This window comes from Sus scrofa, chromosome 3 (genome assembly GCF_054392235.1).
Source record: "Sus scrofa isolate SSC_HxYL_T2T_F1_AM1 chromosome 3, Sscrofa_HxYL_maternal_Yorkshire_Landrace_v2.0, whole genome shotgun sequence".
Taxonomy (NCBI): Eukaryota; Metazoa; Chordata; class Mammalia; order Artiodactyla; family Suidae; genus Sus; species Sus scrofa.
In genome coordinates, this window is record NC_139385.1 from 7,940,873 (window position 1) to 7,960,923 (window position 20,051).

Below are 20,051 nucleotides of genomic sequence, written 5' to 3' on the forward strand. Positions count from 1 at the left end.
GGCCTTTCCTATGTCTAACCAGGAAAGATCTGATGGTCTAACCCCTTCCATCTCTCTGAGATAATCTGGAGTTTACTAGATTCCCTCATGCCCATAGACCTCTCTGGGTTCACATTCCCTTCCTACCTCTTCCCTACCTCCTATTCTTCCTCTCTTTTCAGTCTTGGCCTTTTCCCCTCTTTCTGCAATAGCTACATTCTCATTTCTTTGAGGAGAGCAAAAAAGTCCCCAAATTCAGCTCTCTTACCTCTTATGGGAGAGGGAGGAGGGAATGATGAGGAGGTAGGTGGAAATTGTTTGTGGGCCTGAACTTTGTTTTATTTGGTTTTGTTTTGTCTAATTTTGAGACAGTATGGCCCCAGTTTATGAGCATATTCTTGGTTTGCAAGTTTTTTTCTTTTCTTTTTCTTTTTTTTAGGACTGCACCCATGGCATATGGAGGTTCCCAGGTTAGGGGCCCAATCAGAGCTGTAGCCCCCAACCTACACCACAGCCACAGCAACGCCAGATCCGAGCTGCGTTTTTGATTTACGCCACAGCTCGTGGCAACGCCAGATCTTTAACCCACTGAGCAAGGCCAGGGATCAAACCTGCAACCTCATGGTTCCTAGTTGGATTCGTTTCCACTGTGCCATGACAGAAACTCCAGTTTGCAAGTTTCTAATAGCAGCTCTGAGCTGAAGTTTCAGGGAGTGAATTCAGGATAGGTGATAGTATTAAATATAAATGATATATGGTTATTCCTCTACAGATGCACAAAAGTGTTATTTAATGTGCCCACAGGGGTGACAGTGAACCAACTGGACTCCCATCCATTCAGCCTCTATGAGGTCGTGTGTACCAGCAGTTTGGGAATTTATACATCTCTATCTTGCCGTCAGAGTCCTTTATTTTTATTTTTTTTATATTTGGTCTTTTTAGGGCTGCACCTGCAGCATACAGAGGTTCCCAGGCTAGGGGCTGAATCAGAGCTTCAGCTGCCAGCCTATGCCACAGCCACAGCCACAACAACACAGGATCCAAGCCTTATCTTCTGCCTACACTACAACTCACGGCAATGCTGGATCCTTAACCCACTGAGCAAGGCCAGGGATTGAACCCACAACCTCATGGATACTAGCTGGATTTGTTGCCACTGAGCCACAGCAGGAACTGCTAGAATCCTTTAAATACAGTGTTTGCCTCAATAAGTACACACTCACCTTCTAACAAAGCCAGGAAGAGAGGCTCTCCTTTCCTGGCTCCCAGACTGCTTGGTCTCTTGACTGTGGCTGACTGGCTGGCCCTGGGCCTCACAGCGCTAATTCTGTGAGGTCGCATTTGCTCACCTGTTCCAGGCTCACCCCCAGCTGTGCCTTCTTTGACCTTCCAGGACCTTTTTCAGGCCCTTTCAGAGCCCATAGCAGGTGGTTGTTCCTACTGTCTACCAGCTGCCATGTCAGTCCCTTCATTTCTTAACAATGTCAGTTCCTGGCTTAGTCCCACTCTCTTCAATCCCCCACCTGTCCTCCTCTCAGCATTTCGTGTAGGTGATCCTTTCAACGCGACAGCCTTTCAGTTCCGTGAGTTGCTCTCCACCAGTGATCCTGTTATCCATCCATGCTCAGCCACTCACTCTAGGCCGACTGTTTCACCCCTGGAGTCCTCAAACTCCAGATACCCCCTCTCACATACTCTCTCAGCCAATGTTCCCGGTTCCCCCTTCTGAAAAAAAATCCCACCGACTCTCCCAATCACATTTGTATCCATCTATCAGTATCTGCATCTGTACAACCATAGAAGTGGCCTGCCTATCAGCTACCATGATGATCTATTCTCTTACCTAAAGACGCCTCCCCTGGACCCTACCCTTTCTCACCTGCACAAGGCCATTGCCCAGCAATTCTCCATGCTCTCCACATCATTTTTCTCCTCTCTTCTGAGTTATTCCCATCAGCATACAGCTGTGCTTTTATTCTCTCATTTTGACAAAACCCTCCCTCCTCTCTGTGATCACTGAGCCCTGTTCTGATCACTGATGTATCTGTACCTCCTTCTATCAGCTTCGGCCCATTCCTCTGATCCCTTTGCAGTCAAACTCTTCAAAGCAGAGCCTTACTCAATGTTGTTGATTTCTCTATTGCTGTTCTCTCTTAATCTTGTCCAGTCAGACTTTGTTCCTACTGTTCCACTAAAACTGCTCCTTTCAACATTATCAATGACCTTTAGAGTGCATAATTCATTGATCAACTCCCCCCCCTTTTTGTCTTTTCTTTTTTTTGCTCTTTGTGGCCACACCCGCAGCATATGGAGGTTCCCAGGTTAGGAGTCCAGTTGGAGCTACAGCTGCCAGCCTACACCACAGCCACAGCCACAGCAATGAGGGATCCAAGCCACGTCTGCCACCTACACCACAGCTCATGGCAAGGCCGGATCCTTAACCCACTGAGTGAGGCCAGGGATCGAATCCACCACCTCATGCTTCCTAGGCGGATTCGTCTCTGCCGCGCCACAATAGCAACTCCTTTTTGTCTTTTTAGGGCCACACCTGCGGCATATGGAAGTTCCGGGCTAGGGATCTAATCGAAGCTGCTGCTGCTGGTCTGTGCCACAGCCATAGCAATGTGGGATCTGAGCCACGTCTGCAGACAACACAGCTCACGACAATGCCAGATCCTTAGCCCATTGAGCAAGGCCAGGGATTGAACCCATCCCTGGGTTCATGGATACTAGACGGGTTCATTACTGCTGAGCCTCCATGGGAACGCCTCCATCCCGTATTGATAGTTCTCATACCTGTCAGAGGCATTTGTTTCCACTGGTCACTTCCTCCCCCACATGTGCTCTTCACTTATTTTCCAGGGCACCTCACTTTCCTGGTTTCCTCTTAGCTCACAGCTTGCTCCTTCTCAGGCTCTTTTGCTGATTCCTCCTCTTTTCCTAACCTCTTGATGTCAGCAGGCCCCAAGGCTCAGTCCCTGGCTCTCTTTTCTACTTATACTCACGCCCTTGGTGAGCTCATGCGTTCTCATGGATTAAAGACCGTCTATCTATCAACAGCTTCCAATTAGATATTTCTAGCCTAGACTTCTTTCCTGCATTCCAGACTTGTCTAGCTGCCTACTCATAATCTTTGCTTGGACATGTGGCAGATTTCTCAAATAGATGCATAGAAAACTGAACTCCTGATTCCACCACCACCCACCTTCCAAATAAATTGCTCCACCTTTAGCCTTTTGCATCTAAATTGAAGAGAATACCATCCTTCCAGTGGCTCAAACCAAAACCCTTAAAATCTTTCTCCTCTCTTTGTTTTCTCTCACATCTTACCCTCAGGTGCATCAGGAAATCCTACTAGTTTACCTTCAAAACATATTAATAGTCTGACTACCTCTCATTACCTCCGCTGCTAGCACCCTGGTCTTCCCCACCATAATCTCCTACATAATCGGTCTCCTTGCTTCCGCATGTGGGTCCTACAGTAGTCTTTTCTCAAAAAAAAAACAGCCAGAATGATCCTTTTAAAAGTGAGGCCAGGAGTTCCCATTGTGGCTCAGCAGGTGAAGAACCCAGTGTAGTCTCCATGAAGACGTAGGTTCAATCTCTGGCCTTGCTCGGTGTGTTAAGGATCTGGCGTTGTTGCTTCAAGCTGCCGTGTAGGTTGAAAATGGAGCTCAGATCCCCAGCTGCTCTGGCTGTGGTGTAGGCCTGCAGCTGCAGCTCTGATTCGATCTCTAGCCTGGGAACTTCCATCTGCCACAGGAGCAGCTGTAAAAAGAAAAAAAAAAAGTGAGATTATGTCATTGCTTTGTTCAGACTCCCTGGTGACTCACTCTTTCACTCAGAGCATGGTTTTTTTTTTTTTTTTTTTTTTTTTTGCAAGCAAAGTCTATTACAGGAAAGCAAACAGCTCCCCAGACAGCTGGGAGGGGGAAGAGGAGTCCCCAGAGCATATATGCTTAACAAGAGCAGTATCACCTCCAAGGGGATAAAATTTCTTTCCTGGAGAGGCAGGGAGTGATGAGAATCTTGGCTATTACAGTATTATAAACAAATATACGTTATATCTCTCATATTATGATTTTTATGAGAGGATAGCAATTAGGAAAATAAAATTGTCTGGAAGGTTTTGTAAGGGTTGACAGCCACTAACTCAGAGGAAAAATCAAATTCCTACATGCCCCTACATGACCTGGGCCCCATTACCTCCCTGAGCTCAGGGAATTCCGACCACACTGGCCTCTTTGCTGAGTCTCAAGAACATCAGGCACATACACACGTGCACACACTGAGCCTTTGTGTTCTCTCATCTCCCGGATTTCCTCCAGGCTGACTTCCTCACCTCCTTCCAGTCTTTGCTTGACTCTTCTCAGTGTCACCCCAGAGAGACCTACCACGACCAGCCTATTTAACACTGCAGGATCCCATTTACCCTGACCTGCTTTTTTCCTCCATAACACTTATCATCTTCTAATATACTATTTAATTTTTCTTTTGCATGTATTGCTTTTTTTTTTTTTTTTTGTCTTTTCTAGGACCGCAACTGTGGCATGTGGAGGTTCCCAGGCTAGGGGTCTAATCAGAGCTGTAGCTGCCAGCCTGCACCACAGCCACAGCAACGCAGGATCTGAGCCACGTCTGCAACCTATGCCGCAGCTCACGGCAACACCACATCCTTCACCCACTGAGCAAAGCCGGGGGTTGAACCCGAAACCTCATGGTTCCTAGTTGGATTCATTAACCACTGCGCCACGATGGGAACTCCTGTATTGCTTGTTTTCTATCCGCATCTACTGGAGTCTAAGCTCCGTGAGGGTAGAGATCTTTATCCACAACCCCCAGAACAGTGCCTGGCACAGAGGAGCTCTGTTATGAATGAATGAATCCTTTCCAGCCCTAGGGGGAAAATCTAAGTCCCAAAAGGAACCATAGATTGAATTGAGTGTGAATCGGTAACTGGGAAAAAAGTACAAGGCCAAGGCTGAGGATGACTCATGGCCACATTATTCATTCTGTCTGGGACGCCCTCCGCAGGGTCATAAGAATAATTAGAAACTGAGGCATGTTAAAACTGTATCTGGAGCCTAGCCCAGAGCAAGAGAGATTCTTTGCTTGGGTCATATTCACGAAGAGCCTCAAATACAGGTTTTGAACATTCCCTCTAAAGGGGTTTGGTTAAATACCCAGCCAGAGACATGCCTGCTCTAAAGGAAGGAAACTTTCAGCTTAGAGTTTAACCGGTGTCTCATTACAATATTCTGCCCACGGGCTAACTCTGTAAGCCTGTAATTACTGCATGACTGTTAAAATCATAAAGATTGTAATGTCTCCACATTAAAAGCATTCATTTGTTAAATGTAACTTTTTCAATCGTGCCACCGTCTTGGATCCCTGCTTTTGCTTCTCTTTGGTTTTCACATACTACTACATTTGAGTAGTAGTAGGCTTTAAAAGGACCTGCATATTAAGAACCTAACTAGTACCATGAAGATGTGGATTTGATCCCTAGCCTCCATCAGTGGGTTCAGGATCCAGTGTTGCTGCAAGCGGCAGTGTAGGTCACAAGTGCAGCTGGGATCCCGAGTGGCTGTGGCTGTGGTGTAGGCTGGCAGCTGTAGCTCCAATTTGACCCATAGCCTGGGAAATTCCATATGCCACAGGTATAGCTGTAAAAAAAAGAAAGAGAAAAAAGGAAGGGGTTTGAGGTAATAAGGCAAATTGCATTGTTGGTATTACTTTAAATAATGGATTTAGTAATGTCTTAATGATACTTTTTTACCCTATGGAAGACTTAGACTCTGAATACTTACTTTTATAATAAATATTTGTCAAAAAATTAAAGAAACATGAAGTTAGCTGCAGATAATTTACATTATAGAACATGTGTTCAGTTGTGTAAGAACTATTGCTATTCTCATGTGACTACTACGATATTCCAGATTCATTAATTTCAAATTTCCAAGTCTTGAATTGACTTTTTTTGAAAAATAAACATTATTATTGGCATTAAGACAGGGGGAAAAAAAAAAAGAAAAAAAAGAACCTGCATAGAGCAGATAGGCTTGGACCCCTCTTGGCCACCAAGAACCAAGGAAGTGGACTCTGCAATACTACCTGGTGCTCGCAGGCCGCCTGCTGGGTCCCAGACCCCAAATGCCTCCTCCCCTCTGGCTCACCAACTCTTCCCCCAAGATAATGTATTTCCAAAGCACACACCTTCCCTTTTGCTTACTCACTTATCTCAAAACACTCCTGGATGTGGGCAGGGATAAAAAAGGGAAAGCCAGTATATTGTTTACCCAGGAGTGCAGCATATTGTCATTTGTAATAAATATGTATCTGTTCTTCATCCCATTTCTGGCACAAGCTCCTAAAACCTTAGTGTTCCCTAAGGGGGGAGAGCCACAAAGGTGCCTTTTTTAAAAATTATTTTTATTTTTTCCATTATAGTTGATTTACAGTGTTCTGCCACTTTCTACTGTACAGCAAAGTAACCCAGTCATATATATATATATATATATATATATATATATATATATATGTATATACACACGCAAATTCTTTTTCTCACATTACCCTCCATCATGTTCCATCACAAGTGACTGGATATAATAGTTCCCTGTGCTCTACAGCAGGACCTCACTGCTGATCCATTCCAAATGCAATAGTTTGCATCTCTTAACCCCAGATTCCCAGTCCATCCCACTCCCTCCCTCTCCCCCTTGGCAACCCCAAGTCCATGAGTTTCTTTTCTGTGGAAAGGTTTATTTGTGCCCTATCTTAGATTCCAGATATAAGTGGTATCATATGGTATTTGTCTTCCTCTTTCTGACTGACTTCACTTAGTTTGAGAGTCTCTAGTTGCCTCCACGGTGCAAATGGCATCATTTTGATCTTTTTTATGGCTGAGTAGTATTCAAAGGTGCCTTTTGTTATGTTAATGAGGTGACTTTAGAAATTCTCTGAGGTTCAATCACCAATGGCCCGTGATTTAGTCAACCATGACTATGTAGTGAAGTCTCCATAAAACCCCAAAAGAATGGGGTTTGGAGAGCTTCTTGCAGGGTGAACACATGGAGATTTGGGAAGAACGGTGTCCTCAGAGCATGGAAACTACTGCCCTTTCCCAATACCTTGTCCTGTGCATCTCTTCCAACTGGCTCTTCCTGAGTTATATCCTTTTATGGTAAACCAGTGATCTAGTAAGTGAAATGTTTCTCAGAGTTCTGTAAGTCACTCCAGCAAATTAATCAAAGCCTTGGAGAGGGTTGTTGGAACCTCCAGTCTGTAGCCAGTTGGTCAAAAACACAGGTGATAACCTGGACTTCAATACCAGTCTAGATGTTGCTATTAAACGAAACCAGAATATGTTGCCCCAAAATATGCCACTTTGACATAAAAATTATTTTGCATTAAAGGTATTTTTTAAAAAACAGTACGTGCAGAGTTCCCACAGTGGGTTAAGGATCTGGTGTTGTCTCTGTAGTAGTGCGGGTTCGATCTCTGATCCAGCACATTGGGTTAAGGATCAGATATTGCTGCAGCTCTGATGTAGGTTGCAGCTGTGACTTGCATTCCTTCTCTGGCCCCGGAACGTCCATATGCTGTAGGTGCAGCCATTAAACAAAAACAAAAACAAAAACAAAAACAAAAGCAGGTGCAGTTATGGTGCTCCGACTCTCCTCTTTTTCTTTGTAAAAGCAGGAGATAAAACCTTAACATGGATGACGTTAGGCAGAAGCCAGAAGGAAAGTCATTCTTATCACCAAAGATGAGAAGTTAAACCTAAAATTCTGTAAAATGGACTTTATTGAAATAATTCCTTCCTTTCTTTAGCCTCCCCATAGTTTAATTATTTCTCCACGATTGCCTTACTTTGTCCAACCCAGTATAAAAGCATGTAGGTTTTACCACTTCTTTGACAAAAAACATGAAAAACAAAACAATATATTGTTTGGGGATCTAGCTATCTCGAAATGATTAATGGTTGGATGGATAAATAAATTGTGTCACATAATGGAACACTGTAGAGCAATGAGAATGACCAAACCAACACTCTACATGGCGACATGAATGACTCACACAAACTTGACGTTGAGTGAAATCACACAAGAATACTTCCTGTGTGATTCCAATTATGTTAAGTACAGAAACAGGTAAAACAAATCAATCCTGTTAGAAATCAGAGTGGGGGTTGTCCATGGGAAAAGGGTTGAGACTGGACAAGAGAGGGTTCTTGGGGCTGTAATGCCTTTTTTTTTTTTTTTTTTTTTGTCTTTTTAGGGCGTCACCTGTGGCACATGGAAGTTCCCGGGCTAGGGGTTGAATCAGAGCTGCAGCTGCCGGCCTATGCCACAGGCACAGCAACTCCAGATGTGAGCCAGGTCTGCGACCTACACCACAGCTCAGGGCAACACCAGATCCTCAACCCACTGAGCGAGTCCAAGGATCGAAGCTGGGTCCTCATGGATATTAGTTGGGTTTGTTACTGCTGAGCCACGAGAGGAACGCCAGTAATGCCATTTTTTGATCTGGATGCTGCTGTGTGTGCATTCTGTTTGCGAAGATGTACTGAGCTGTACGTTTATGATATGTGAACTTTTCCCGAATGTATATTATGCTTTAATAAAGGTTAAAAGCAAAGTCAGGTAGAGGATGTAGAAGGTCGGGTGCTGGTGGGTGACGTTATATCAAGTGGGCAGGATCAGCCTCTCTGATGAGGTGACAACTGAATTGAAAACTTGAGGGTATCAATCTGCCTGGGGGAAGAAGACTCCAGGGAGAGCGCCTTGCACTTGTGTTAGACAGTGAGCTCCTTGAAGATAGGGACCTGGTCTGCCTTAGCAGTTCCAGTGTCTACCTCAGCACCTAGCATGTGGCTAACCCACACATTGAACTGTTTTTTTTCTATATTGTCCCCGCTGCTCCCAGAACTTCCTTCTGGTTTTAGGGACTTTTTATTTTGCTCCTTGCCCTTCCTTTTTTGGCAAAGGAGGGAACAAATTCTCCAATGTGAAGTGACATGTTTTCATCCATCCCAGTTCCCTCCTCCTACCTTGTCCAAGCCGTTTCCAAAGGACCCCAACACTCCCTCTTTCAACCTAATGGACCATCCTGACTGGAAACCACACCTTCTTTTATTTACCCCCAACTCAACCGCTCCCAACACACGCACCTCATCCCTTGGGATCTAAGGGGCTTCTCTCTAGCGCAGCGCTTGCTGCACTTCGCTGTGACATTTTGTTTGCCCGCCTCGTTGGTTTCCAGGCTGGGCAGCATCGGGGTCAGGAATGTGGTATTTTCAGCATTTTATCCTCAAAGCACATGACTCGTACCCTGGTTGAACCCTGGGTTAAGAAAACCAAGAAAGGCAGAGTTGGGCTTGGGAAATCTGTCGATGGCTCTTGGATAGGGTCATAATTGGTACTAGGAAAATAAGAGAAAAGGAGGTTGTGTGTGAGAGGCCAGGAGATCTAGTTTCCAAGCAAACAACAACCAGCACAAAAAATCAGAATCAAAAGGACAAGGAATGCTAAGGGGGGCAGCAAAGACACCAAACACACAGAAACCAGCCCTAAGTCAACCACTGTGTTAGTCAGGGTTCTCCAGAGAGTAAGGGAGAGAGAGAGAACAGGGGAGGGAAAGAAAGGGAGAGCGCGAATATTTATTTTAAGGAACTAGCTCACCAAATTGTGGGGGCAGGCAAGTCTCAAATCTGTAGGATAGGCCAGCAGCTGGAAATTCAGGGAAGAGTTGATGTTGCAGTTTTGAGTCTGAAATCCACAGGGCAACAGGCTGGAACGCAGCGGGGTTGCTATGTTATTAAAGTCTTAATGAGAATTCCTCCCTCTCTGGAAACCTCAGTCTTTCCTTTTCAGACCTTCAACCAGTTGGATGAAGCCTGTCCACATTATGGAGGCTCACATGCTTTATTCAAAATTAAATACTCATCCTATCTTAAGATGCACCTTCACAAAATGTTTCACTTCTCCCTTCCTAGGGTTTTCAGCTGGGTCTGCGAATTAACTTGACATAAAACCGATTACAGGAGCAAAGGGTAAAAAATCTCCTTGACACAAGTGTTGCCTGACATGGGAGTCCTCACCCGGAAATGAAGAACCAAAGAACTGGGGAAGTCTACATGCTTTTATACCAGACTGAGCAAAGAGAGGCAATTGTGGAGAAGCAAACTGTGCGGATGCTAAAGAAAGATAGCAACTATTTTAGTAGGGTCTGTTTTACAGGATTCTCTAGGCTTAGGTCTTGTTGATGGAACTCGGCTTTATTTTTCTTCATAGCACTTCTCACCACTTAATATATGTATTTTATTTACTTATTTATTACTGGCTCACAGCTCCTGGAAAACAGGAAAAAAAATGCCTTATTTTTATTCACTGCCATACCTCCAATTCCAAGAAGTGTCTGGTACATAGAAGGTGCTCAATAAACATTGAATGAAAGAACAAAAGACTTTCCTCCCTACATGAGGAGCTTGATTCAAGCTGTTTGTGAAAATGAACCAGTTCTAAAGATGGCTGGGGAGCAGTGTCCTGTGAAGGATTCTTCTGTGTCAAGAAAAATGAGAACAGGGAATTTCTGAGGTAAAATTAAATGTAGCTTTAAAAAAAAAAAAATAGTTGGCCAATGCAGCAATGGAAAAACCATCAGCCTCGGAGTCAGCAGACTTAGACTGGAATCTGGCTCTGTCACTTGCCAGCTGCGTGCCGTGAGCAAGGCTCAGTCTCTCCTGAATTTCCACTTCCTCATCTCTATAGTATCTGGGGATACTATTACAGGGTGGTTAATGAGTGGGTTAGGCCAGCGTATGGATGAAAATGCTCTGAACAAGAATGTGCAGAAAAAATGATACCACAGACTATCATCAAAGTCACAGGCCAGGGAAGGCCTTGCAAATGAAACATCTCCACAGAACTTTCTCTCTCTACATCCTCCTCCAATTTAAATTTTATAATCATACCTCCCTTTAAAAAAGGAATCCCTCTTCTTTAGTTTTCTTCTCAAACAACAGCAGTTAGCTTTATTGAGATAGAATTCACCCTTTTAAACTGCATAATTCAGTGGTTTTCATTACCTTCACAAGGTTGTACAACCATCATCACCCTATGATTCCGGAACATTTTCATCACCCCAAATGAAACCCCACACCATCAGCAGTCACTCCCCATTTCTCCCTCGGCTCAGGGTCTAGCAACCCCTAATCAGCTTTCTGTCTCTATGGCTTCATCCAGTGTAGACATCTCACATAAATATAACCAGGCAATCTGTGAATTGTGTGTCTTATTTCTTTCACTTAGCATAATGTTTTCAAGGTTTACCCATGTCGTAAAATAGATCAGTACTCCATTCCTCTTTACAGCTGGATGATATTCCATTGTAGGGATGTGCCGCATTTCATTTATCTAGTCTTCAGTTTATGGATATTTGGGTTGTTTCTGTTTGGGTCTACTGTCAGGAATGCTGCTGTCAACATCTGTGTACCAGTTTTTGTGGGAACATGGTTTCAATTCTTACTTATCCCTCTCCAGTGGAATCTTTTTGGGTCACATTTAACTTGTCTATAATTAACTTTGATTTATAAATATAGTAACTCTATATTTAACTTTTAGTGGGACTATTTGTTCCCTACAGCAACTGCACCATTTTACATGCCTACTAGCAATGTGTGAGGGCTCCAATTTCTCCACCACATCAAGTATTTATTGTTTATTACTATTGATCATCATCTTACCAACATTGCCTCACATTAATATTGCCGCAGGTCTAAAAACTAAATTAAAGTCAAAAATGTCTGTGTGACATATATGAAAAATGATTCCAAGGTCATTTTCTAATTATTCCCGGCTCAGAATATTCAGCACTGCAGCTGTCTTGGCCAGCAAGAAACTCAATGCATTATCACACCATTTCTTACAGAATCCTGGGACGAAAAACCACTTTGGAAAACAATTCCTGTCCTAGAGAGTTGCCTGGAGTAGTCACAAGGGTAGCTTTTTTGTTTGTTTTGTATTTTGTTTTGCTTTTTAGGGCCGCACCCATGGCACATGGAAGCTCCCAGTCTACCGGCTGAATTGGAGCTACAGCTGCTGGCCTACACCACAGCCACAGCCACAGGATCCAAGCCGCGTCTGCGACCTACACCACAGCTCACAGCAACCCCGGGTCACAGACCCACTGAGCGAGGCCAGGGAACGAACCCGCATCCTCACGGATACTAGTCGGATTCGTTTCCGGAGCGCAGCAACTGCAACTACAAGATTAGCTTTTGAATAGCTCTAAACTTGCGCTTCATGTCCTTTAGCTCTATTCTCTCCGGGTTCCACCTGCAGTCTAGCCCAGGTGAGGTGGAACCCAGCGGACCCTCCTGTGTACGCAGGCGCACACCGTCAGTCTAGCCTCCTTCCTTCGGCCGGCCTGCAAGCCGTACCTCCAGCTACCCGCCCCGTTCGCTCAGCCGTCTGGGGTTGAGGGGCGGGGAGATGAGTGTTAAAGAGAGACTACAGCCAATCCGCGCGCGTCTCCGGGAAATGGCGCTCCGCACTGGCAGATTAGTCCTGATGACGTAGCCACTCTCCAATCCGCATTCTAAGGGCGGGACTAAAGTCGGGCGGTGCAAGGAAGGAGGAGGGCCGCCGAGTGGTAGCACGTGACCTGGATCTGGAGCCGGAAGCTGCTTCTGGCAGGGAGCGCCCCCCAGCACCTAAGGCTGCGATGGTGAGTGAGAACGCATGCGCGGGACTATTCGCGGGGGGTTCCGTGGCCCTGTCCCTAATCTCTTTGGTTGCCCCGTCCTGAGCCTGCACTCGGTCCTCACCTGCTATCCGCCCCCCGGGACTGAGGGAATGGAGAGGGGAGGGGTGGCGACGCAGAAGGCTGAGAGGGGTCTTTGGAGTAGCCTGAGGGGGAGGGGCGGGCCATAAGTGAAATTGGAGAGGGGCCTGAGAGGAAGGGCCAGTGGGATAGCAAAGGTGGGGTGTTTAGGGCCGGTGGAAGCCAGGGGCATTGGGTGAGGACTGATGGAGGCTCAGGAAGATCAATGTTGACAACCGTGTAGAAGGAAGAAGGTCTGGAAGGGCCCTGGCTGGGGAGAGAGGCTTGGGAAGGAGGGGCATTGTCAAGAGAGAGACTTGGGTTTGCCAAGGACCATCCTCTTAGGCTGCTATTCACACTGACTGCATCTTTACCCGCTAGACTTCTGCACTGACCCAGGGGCTGGAGCGAATCCCAGACCAGCTTGGCTACCTGGTGCTGAGTGAAGGCGCGGTGTTGGCGGTGCGTTCTGGAAAGGGGGGGGGGGTGGCACTCCAAGCACACGTGGCCCAGGGATGCCCTCTAACCTTACCCAGCCTGATTTGTCTGTTCTTGATCTTTACCTGGTATCGTGCCTGGCATAGTAGTAAGCTCTCAGGAATTAAATCAATCTCTGCAGTCTTAGTCTTGTAACTATGCTGAGGTAAAAGAGGTTAACCAACTTCACCAGTGTCGGACTATTTACAGATTGGTTGATAATGGACGTTACCAGAGTTATTCAGTTTAGCTATAGAGGCAAGGCAAAATCTAGGTATGAAACTAAGCTGGTGGCAAGGAGGGAAGAGATTTCAAAGGAAGGTTCAAAATGCCTTGGTAATGACTAGAAATAAGTAATAGAGGAGATAGTTTTTCATCCTGTAAGACTTTGAACTCAAGCCTAGAATGATGATGCCTTATCAGGAACTTAAGAAAGGAAGCTGAGGAGGGGGAAAGGTAAGGAGGATTTTGATGGCTCAGCTTTAAACACTGACTTTGATATAGAATAATAGCAGTTAAATATGTATTGCTAGGAGCTGTTCTAAGCACCTTACCAATATCCTCTTGTACCCCTCACAGTGAACCCCTAAGATGGGTACTGTTGTCCCCAATTTACAGATGAGGAAACTGAGGTACAGAATGTCCAAGAGAGCAAAGGGCACTGAATTTGGCCTAATGGGAGGCCCATATTGAGGAGGTAGGCAGAAGAGGTTGAGATGGTCCCCAGAAAAGAGGAAGTCCAGCCACTGTGACATCATTACCCAAGGGCTCAGTAGTAGGAAGGGGTTCAGGGACAAAGGGGATGTTTACGTATCGAATTCTGCAGACAGAGCAACAAGTGGGAAGACTGAGGAAAAGATGGAGCCTGGACCAAGTCCATGGCAGGTGGGCACTGATGTTTGAGAATGTGGTTTTATCAAATAACTTTTATCAAGTTTCAAGGAATTAGGAGAGCAGGGTCAGCAAAGAAATGGGTGGAAGTCACTGGTTCCCAAGAGAAGCCTGGTATTACAGGATGATAGCAACAGGGGCACCAATGTCATAGGCAAGTTTTAGGTTGATTTTTCCCAAACTGGGGGTGACCTTGGGGTTTTGGAAAGCGGAGAGCAGAGGTTAACAATGCTAGCGCCAAAGTCGCCTCCTAGAATTTTCTTCTAATTGTTTCCCTCATTCCTGTCACCCTCTCTCCATCTGCATGCAGTCATCTGGGGATCTAGAAAATGACGAGCAGGCAGCCAGTGCCATCTCTGAGCTGGTCAGCACTGCCTGCGGTTTCCGGCTGCACCACGGCATGAGCATCCCCTTCAAGCGCCTGTCGGGTGAGCCCCTGCCCCTGTGTTGTGGGTGGGTGCTCCCCGAGGCTTCCCAGGGAAACACACCTGTCCCACCACCCTGCCACCATCTCCTGCTGGGATTCCTCTCCTCCCCTTGATATTCACCCCAGCATCAGAATTATGAGAAAGTAAGAGAAGGCAGAGGGTTTCACAGAGACCTCCCATCTTCAAATCTCAGCCTTGAACTATGAAATTCTTTGGCTTTGCATTCTAGCCAGTTTGTAACTCCCTCCACCCGCCATGGAGGCCTTGGCACACCCCCCCTAACTCTCTGCTCCCTTCCCTCTCCTGGGGTGGGGGAAGGTCTGTCTCCCCTCCAGTGGTCTTTGGAGAACACACATTGCTCGTGACCGTGTCGGGACAGAGGGTGTTTGTGGTGAAGAGGCAGAACCGAGGCCGGGAACCCATTGACGTCTGAGCCCGCCGGAGGGCGAGGGGCAGAGGCGGATGGGGCCAGGAGCCTCTGTGATGAGGAGGACACAAGCCCCCCCCGCCTCTCCCTTGCCTGCTAGAGCTAAGCCATCTGCACACCCACTTCTCCATCCCCTACCTGGCAGGGCAGGGGTTTGGGGACTTTGTTAAGGAGAGTGAGGGCAAGGGGCCCTCCCTCTTCCCACCCTCCCTCCTAATAAACATGAGTCTGATGTTCCAGGGCCCAGGGACGTGTTGTGCATATTGGGGGCGGAGGGTCACACGCCATGTGTCTTCCACCTTCTAAGGGCCTCAGCCCAGAGGGCTGGGGTAAGGCCACCTCTAGGCATCTAACACTGAGAATCAGAAGGGAAAAATTGGTGGGAAGGGAGCTGTTTGGTGTACATGCTGAAGCCCCTGGGTCTCTGCTCCTGCCACCAACACACACACAACAGTCATTCTTCTCCCTCCTGAACAGGCGTTTAATAGACTTATTTCAGTTGGAAGCAGTAGTTGGAGAATAATTTATAGGAACAACAGAGAGAGCCCCCCCCCAAGAAAAAGAAAAACTGAAACACCAAAAACCCCCACACAACTTAAAGTGCTTCAGGCTGCAAACGTAAACATGAGGGCAAGGGGAGGCCACGTAGCTGGCTCCCCTGACCCGAGACAGGAGGGTCATGTCATTGTCAGGTCCCTTTTCCATCACCACCCTCTGATCTCAGCCCTGCGGGTGGGAAGGAGGGAGGGAATGTCAGAGGCGGGAAGACAACTTAAGAGGAATGAGGAAAACACTTTGTAAACTTAGAACCAGGGTACAAGGCGAGGGGCAGGGGAGCTCCCGGAGCCCTTGCCCTGGCCGAGGGGAGGGGCCAGCCCCCCCAGGAAGTCGGGGAAATACTGTTGGCGCCCCCCTGCAGCCATCCCCGCCCATTTCACAGCTTCTTCCCTGGTCCCTCATCAGCAGACACAGGCAGGCAGCCCTGAGGGCCTCTAAGGAGCTGGGAGGCATCCCCAGGAGGCCCAGCCTGGAGGGTGCACCCCCTTGGGGGCTGTCCATTTCCAGAAGTGCAGGAGGGAGGCAGCTACTTGACGGGCTCCACCACCAGGACCTTGCACTCGCGCTTGGCGATCTTGTCCAGAGAGAGCACAGCCTTGTCCGGGGGCAGGTAGAGGGGGCGGCCAACAGGGGAGGCCACGGGGGGCGTGATGGCCCTGCGCTCCATCACGCTGCCGGACCTGGGGGAAGGCAGAGGCTGCAGGCTCCGGTCGGACCCCAGGACCCCTTCCCGTGCCCTCGCCAATCCTGGCCTCTACCAAGCCCTCTGGCACCCCTCCTGCGGTTCTGTACCTCATGAGGTGGCTGCGGGAGGGCTGCTGGTGGGAGAAGGACTGAGATCGGCCCAGGCTCGCCTGGTGCCTCTCGACCAGATCCCGGACAGCGGGGCTGCTGGGGCTGCTCTTGCGAGACAGGGGCCGGGCTTCGGGCGGAGGGTGGGACACGCTGGCCGTGAACTGCAGCTTCAGTTTCATGTGCTGGCTCAGCTGGGGTGGGAGACGCAGATCAGCCATCTGGCTGGTCCTCCCTTCAGGTCGTTTTTCTGGCTTGCCAGGCCCAAGTCAGATCTAAATGCCCCCTTCCCTCTGCTCGGCTTTGTGGCACCACTCATTGTACTTCAGCTACAGAAGCTGGTGACCCAGGTGCCTCCCACCCGACCCTCTGCCTCACCCAGCCCACCTCAAAGAGCCCCGTCCTCAGAGCCTGGAAGGCCACACTGAAGGTGAGTGCGCTGCCCTTCCGGGAAAAGCCGAGGTTGTTGAGGGGCGTGTGGCAGACAACGGAGTCCAGGGCTGCCTGCATGGCCCGGCGCTCCTCTTCACACAGCTGCTTTCCTGGCGAGCAGAGACAGGGGCCGGGGACACGTCTGTATGCTGTTGCTCAGTTCGCATAGTCTCATTTGATCCTCAGAGCCACTCTGTGAGGTGAACTGAGTATATGCTATTGGTCGCTGAATTTTAGAAACAACAATAGCTAATGCTTTGTATTGAGATCCATTCTAATCACTTCACGTACATTAACTCATTAAGTTGCCGTCACAGCCCCATGAGGTATTATTGTCTCCATTTAAAGATGAGAATCTTTAAAATGAGATGAGACTCTGAGGCTCAGAGAGGTTAAGTAACCTACCAAACGTCACACAGCTAGTAAATGGGAGAAGTAAAAGTCAAACATACCAGGGATTCCAGCCCCAATGTCAATGGCCTTAAAAATCACTCTGCCCTGTGGCCTCTCTAAACTCACCACTGTGACACTGTGGACACCACCCAAGAACAAGAGCCAAAGCAGCCTAAGTACAAGTCCCCGTACCTTCATGACTTCTTCCTTTCCCCTCCTCTCCTTGGGACCAGGTCCTAGCCTGGCAGCCACTTACCAGCCTGAGCATGCTCTGGGGTCCACACGAGCCTCACAGCAAGGAAGTCTTGGAGATTATTGAGCAGTGTGTAGGTGACAGTGAAACGCTCGTAAGTCCGAACAGGGGACTCACAAGAAGCAGTCATCACAAAGCACGGGCGGTCCAGGCGGATGCTGGGCAAGCTAGAAGCAGTGAGAGAGAGGGAAGCGGGATGTGTGTGTTTCCAAACAAAGATGAACAGGATGGTGCCGAGTGGGGGATGTCCCATTAACTCACCGGTAGTGGGTATAGATGCTCTGGGTAAAGGGCAGTTTCGGGGTGGACCACTGAACCACAGCAATCAGGGGTACTTCCAGGCCCTGCCAGAGGGACACAGGGAGATGTCACATGTCTCACAAGTCTCCTCTCTTCTTAGCCTCTTGGCCTTTCCCTCCTACGGCGTTTTCTCAGCCTTCCTCCTTGAACCCATCAGTCCCTTATACTCACCTCTTTGGCCCCTGGAGGGGGCTGCTCACCCCCTCTCAGCTGAAACAGGAAGTTGTGTTCCTCCAGGGCACTAAGCGGGCAGGGGAAGCAGCCAGAGGTACCAGGGAGCCGGCAGAAGGAGCCCATGGAGACTTCCCCAGATTGGTGACTAGTTCAGAAGAAAGGGGTCAGAGCTCGATCTGTCCACGCCAGGGCTCTCCGCCCTGCCCCATCCCCACCACCTCGTGGCCCTGCCCCTTCCAGGACCTCACCAGACATTGTCCACCAGCAGCACAGAGCCATCGGGCATGACAGGTAGATAACTGGCATTGAAGTTTGGGAGAATGCGGATATCCCAGATGGAAATTTCCTCCTGGGAGGAGCTGTTCAGCACTGTAGAAGGCAACCAGCTCGGCTCAGAGGGCCTGGACCCATTGGACCCCACCTTTTCCTCCTTAAAATGGACACCCCCCTCCACCGGCCAGAGTGACCGTTACCCAGTCGGTGCCCTGGCTGCTACCCAAGACCTGAGCCACCAATCTGCTTACCCTTGAGCACAGTCAAGTGTTTTCCAGCCACAGTGAACTGGCGGCATTTCAGAACCGGAGGGGGCAGCAGAGTCAGCAGGGTGCTCACTGCAGGAGAGGGCGGAGGCAAGGGATGGCGGACTGGGCACACCTCACCTCCATCCCACAGTTCTAATCTTCCTCTTCTCCCGGGATTGGGCACTTGGCAGTAGCTCCCCTCCACTGTCCCCCAAATTCCAGGCTCCCACATTTCCTCTCTGCACTCTCCTCCCCACCTTGGGCCTTGAAAGCGCTCTGCTCGCCCCGGAAGGTCTCCCCAGGAGATCGGGTCTGCAGCAGGCGCAGGTAGCCTTGATCTCTGACCTCTGGTGCCTCAACCTCCCGCTTCCACACGGTCACTACAATCTGAGCACAGGGGACACAGGACCACAGTCGAGAGGAGAGACACAGGCCAGTTGTCTGAAATAAGGAAACAGCTCTACCCCTTGCCAGTATTACCTTGGCCTTAGGTGTCCCTGGGGGCAGTCTGTCCAGTGAAACGGTGAGTGGGAAGATGACCTCATCTGTGGACACAATTGGTTCCTCCACAGGCAGCTGGGTGGTGAAAGAGGTGAAGAGGTCAGGAGAGTCAGAGGCAGCCCGCGGCGCCAGCGTCCCCTTTAAGATCTGCCCGGTACGTGGTTCTTGCCCTCCCCTCTCCTCATCCGTCATTCTCTTCCCGCTACGGGCTTCCCTCTCCCCTCCGGGTCTTTGGAGCCCAGCACACCGCCCCTCCACCCTCTGCCGTGTCACCCCGAGCTCCTCACCGTGGTCGCTCCCCCTGAGGTAGCAGGGCCCGGGCCATGGGTGAGGAGGGGGCTGCAGCCTCGAAACACCCCCCCACCGCCGGGATCCCCGCCCCCCGGGGGTTCGGGATCCTGATCTCCGGAGCCGCCGCCCCCAGGAGCCCCGCCTCCGGCGCTGACTGAGGCCAGGGCGGCCAGGGCGGTCGCCAGTTCTGCCCAGGCCCCTCGCGAGCCCAAGCCCGGGCCGCCCCCAGCGCCGGACCCCGCGCCGCCCCGGCAGCGCAGCACCAGCAGGAAGCGGACAGTCTCCCCCAGGTAGAGGTGGTTGCGCCGGGGCAGCGCCCGGTACCGGCCCGGGTCGCCAGCCAGCTCGGCGCGGGGCGGCAGCGGCACGGCGGGGAAGTACATCGAGTAGTCGCACTGGGACTCCATGGGCTGCGAGGACAGCGCGGGCCAGGGGCGAGGTGGGGCCGGAGGAGGCCGAGGGGGCCGACGGGGTGGGCCCGGGGAGCCCCGACCCCCGACGGGTGCTGCGCGCGGCCGGGCCGGCCCGAGAAACCGACCGGGACCGGGAACCGGGACAACGAACCCGGAACCGACACCCCGCGGGGGCCGGAACCGGGGTGCAGGGCCGAATGACTGGCGAGAAACCGGAAGCGGAAGGGAAGGGGCGTGGCCTCCGAGGCCCCGGAATTTGTGGGTGACCGGACCGTGAAGGAGAGGGGCGGGGTGCGGCTGGGGTTAGGCTGCGGGAGGAAGGGTTTAGGAGATACTGCAAACAGACTTCTTAAAGAAGAACTGCTAGGAGTTCCCTTTGTGGCTCAGGAGAAA

General features: G+C 49.5%; 3 protein-coding genes across 8 annotated transcripts in view; 1 reads left to right on the top strand and 2 right to left on the bottom strand.

Moving 5' to 3' along the window:
* LOC110259877 (NXPE family member 3) overlaps positions 1–9,773 on the bottom strand; it is a 37,932-nt gene extending 28,159 nt beyond the window's left edge. Inside the window, exons 1-2 of one of the 5 annotated variants that reach the window (XM_085016618.1) lie at positions 9,666–9,773; positions 9,155–9,405 (exon numbers count right to left, since the gene is read on the bottom strand). The gene's annotated coding sequence lies outside the window, so the exon portion shown is untranslated. Of the gene's footprint in view, positions 1–2,775; positions 3,127–9,154; positions 9,406–9,665 lie in introns of those variants that run through there. The other 4 variants (XM_021086214.2, XM_085016616.1, XM_085016619.1 and 1 more) reach the window with 4 other exon arrangements.
* A 2,883-nt stretch (positions 9,774–12,656) lies between these two features.
* On the top strand, positions 12,657–15,274 carry LAMTOR4 (late endosomal/lysosomal adaptor, MAPK and MTOR activator 4). 2 transcript variants are annotated; one of them, XM_021086209.2, is made up of 5 exons: positions 12,935–13,061; positions 13,189–13,269; positions 14,111–14,169; positions 14,486–14,603; positions 14,939–15,272. In XM_021086209.2, exons 3-5 carry the CDS (start codon positions 14,143–14,145, stop codon positions 15,034–15,036), a joined length of 243 nt encoding a protein of 80 aa, XP_020941868.1. In that variant the 5' UTR covers positions 12,935–13,061; positions 13,189–13,269; positions 14,111–14,142; the 3' UTR covers positions 15,037–15,272.
* A 216-nt stretch (positions 15,275–15,490) lies between these two features.
* On the bottom strand, positions 15,491–19,861 carry TRAPPC14 (trafficking protein particle complex subunit 14). Its single transcript, XM_003124338.5, has 11 exons — positions 19,242–19,861; positions 18,934–19,029; positions 18,711–18,840; positions 18,457–18,543; positions 18,181–18,301; positions 17,930–18,077; positions 17,720–17,802; positions 17,462–17,625; positions 16,768–16,922; positions 16,381–16,574; positions 15,491–16,268 (listed from the first exon to the last, which is right to left on the bottom strand). Exons 1-11 carry the CDS (start codon positions 19,650–19,652, stop codon positions 16,115–16,117), a joined length of 1,743 nt encoding a protein of 580 aa, XP_003124386.1. The 5' UTR covers positions 19,653–19,861; the 3' UTR covers positions 15,491–16,114.
* Positions 19,862–20,051: the final 190 nt, after the last annotated feature.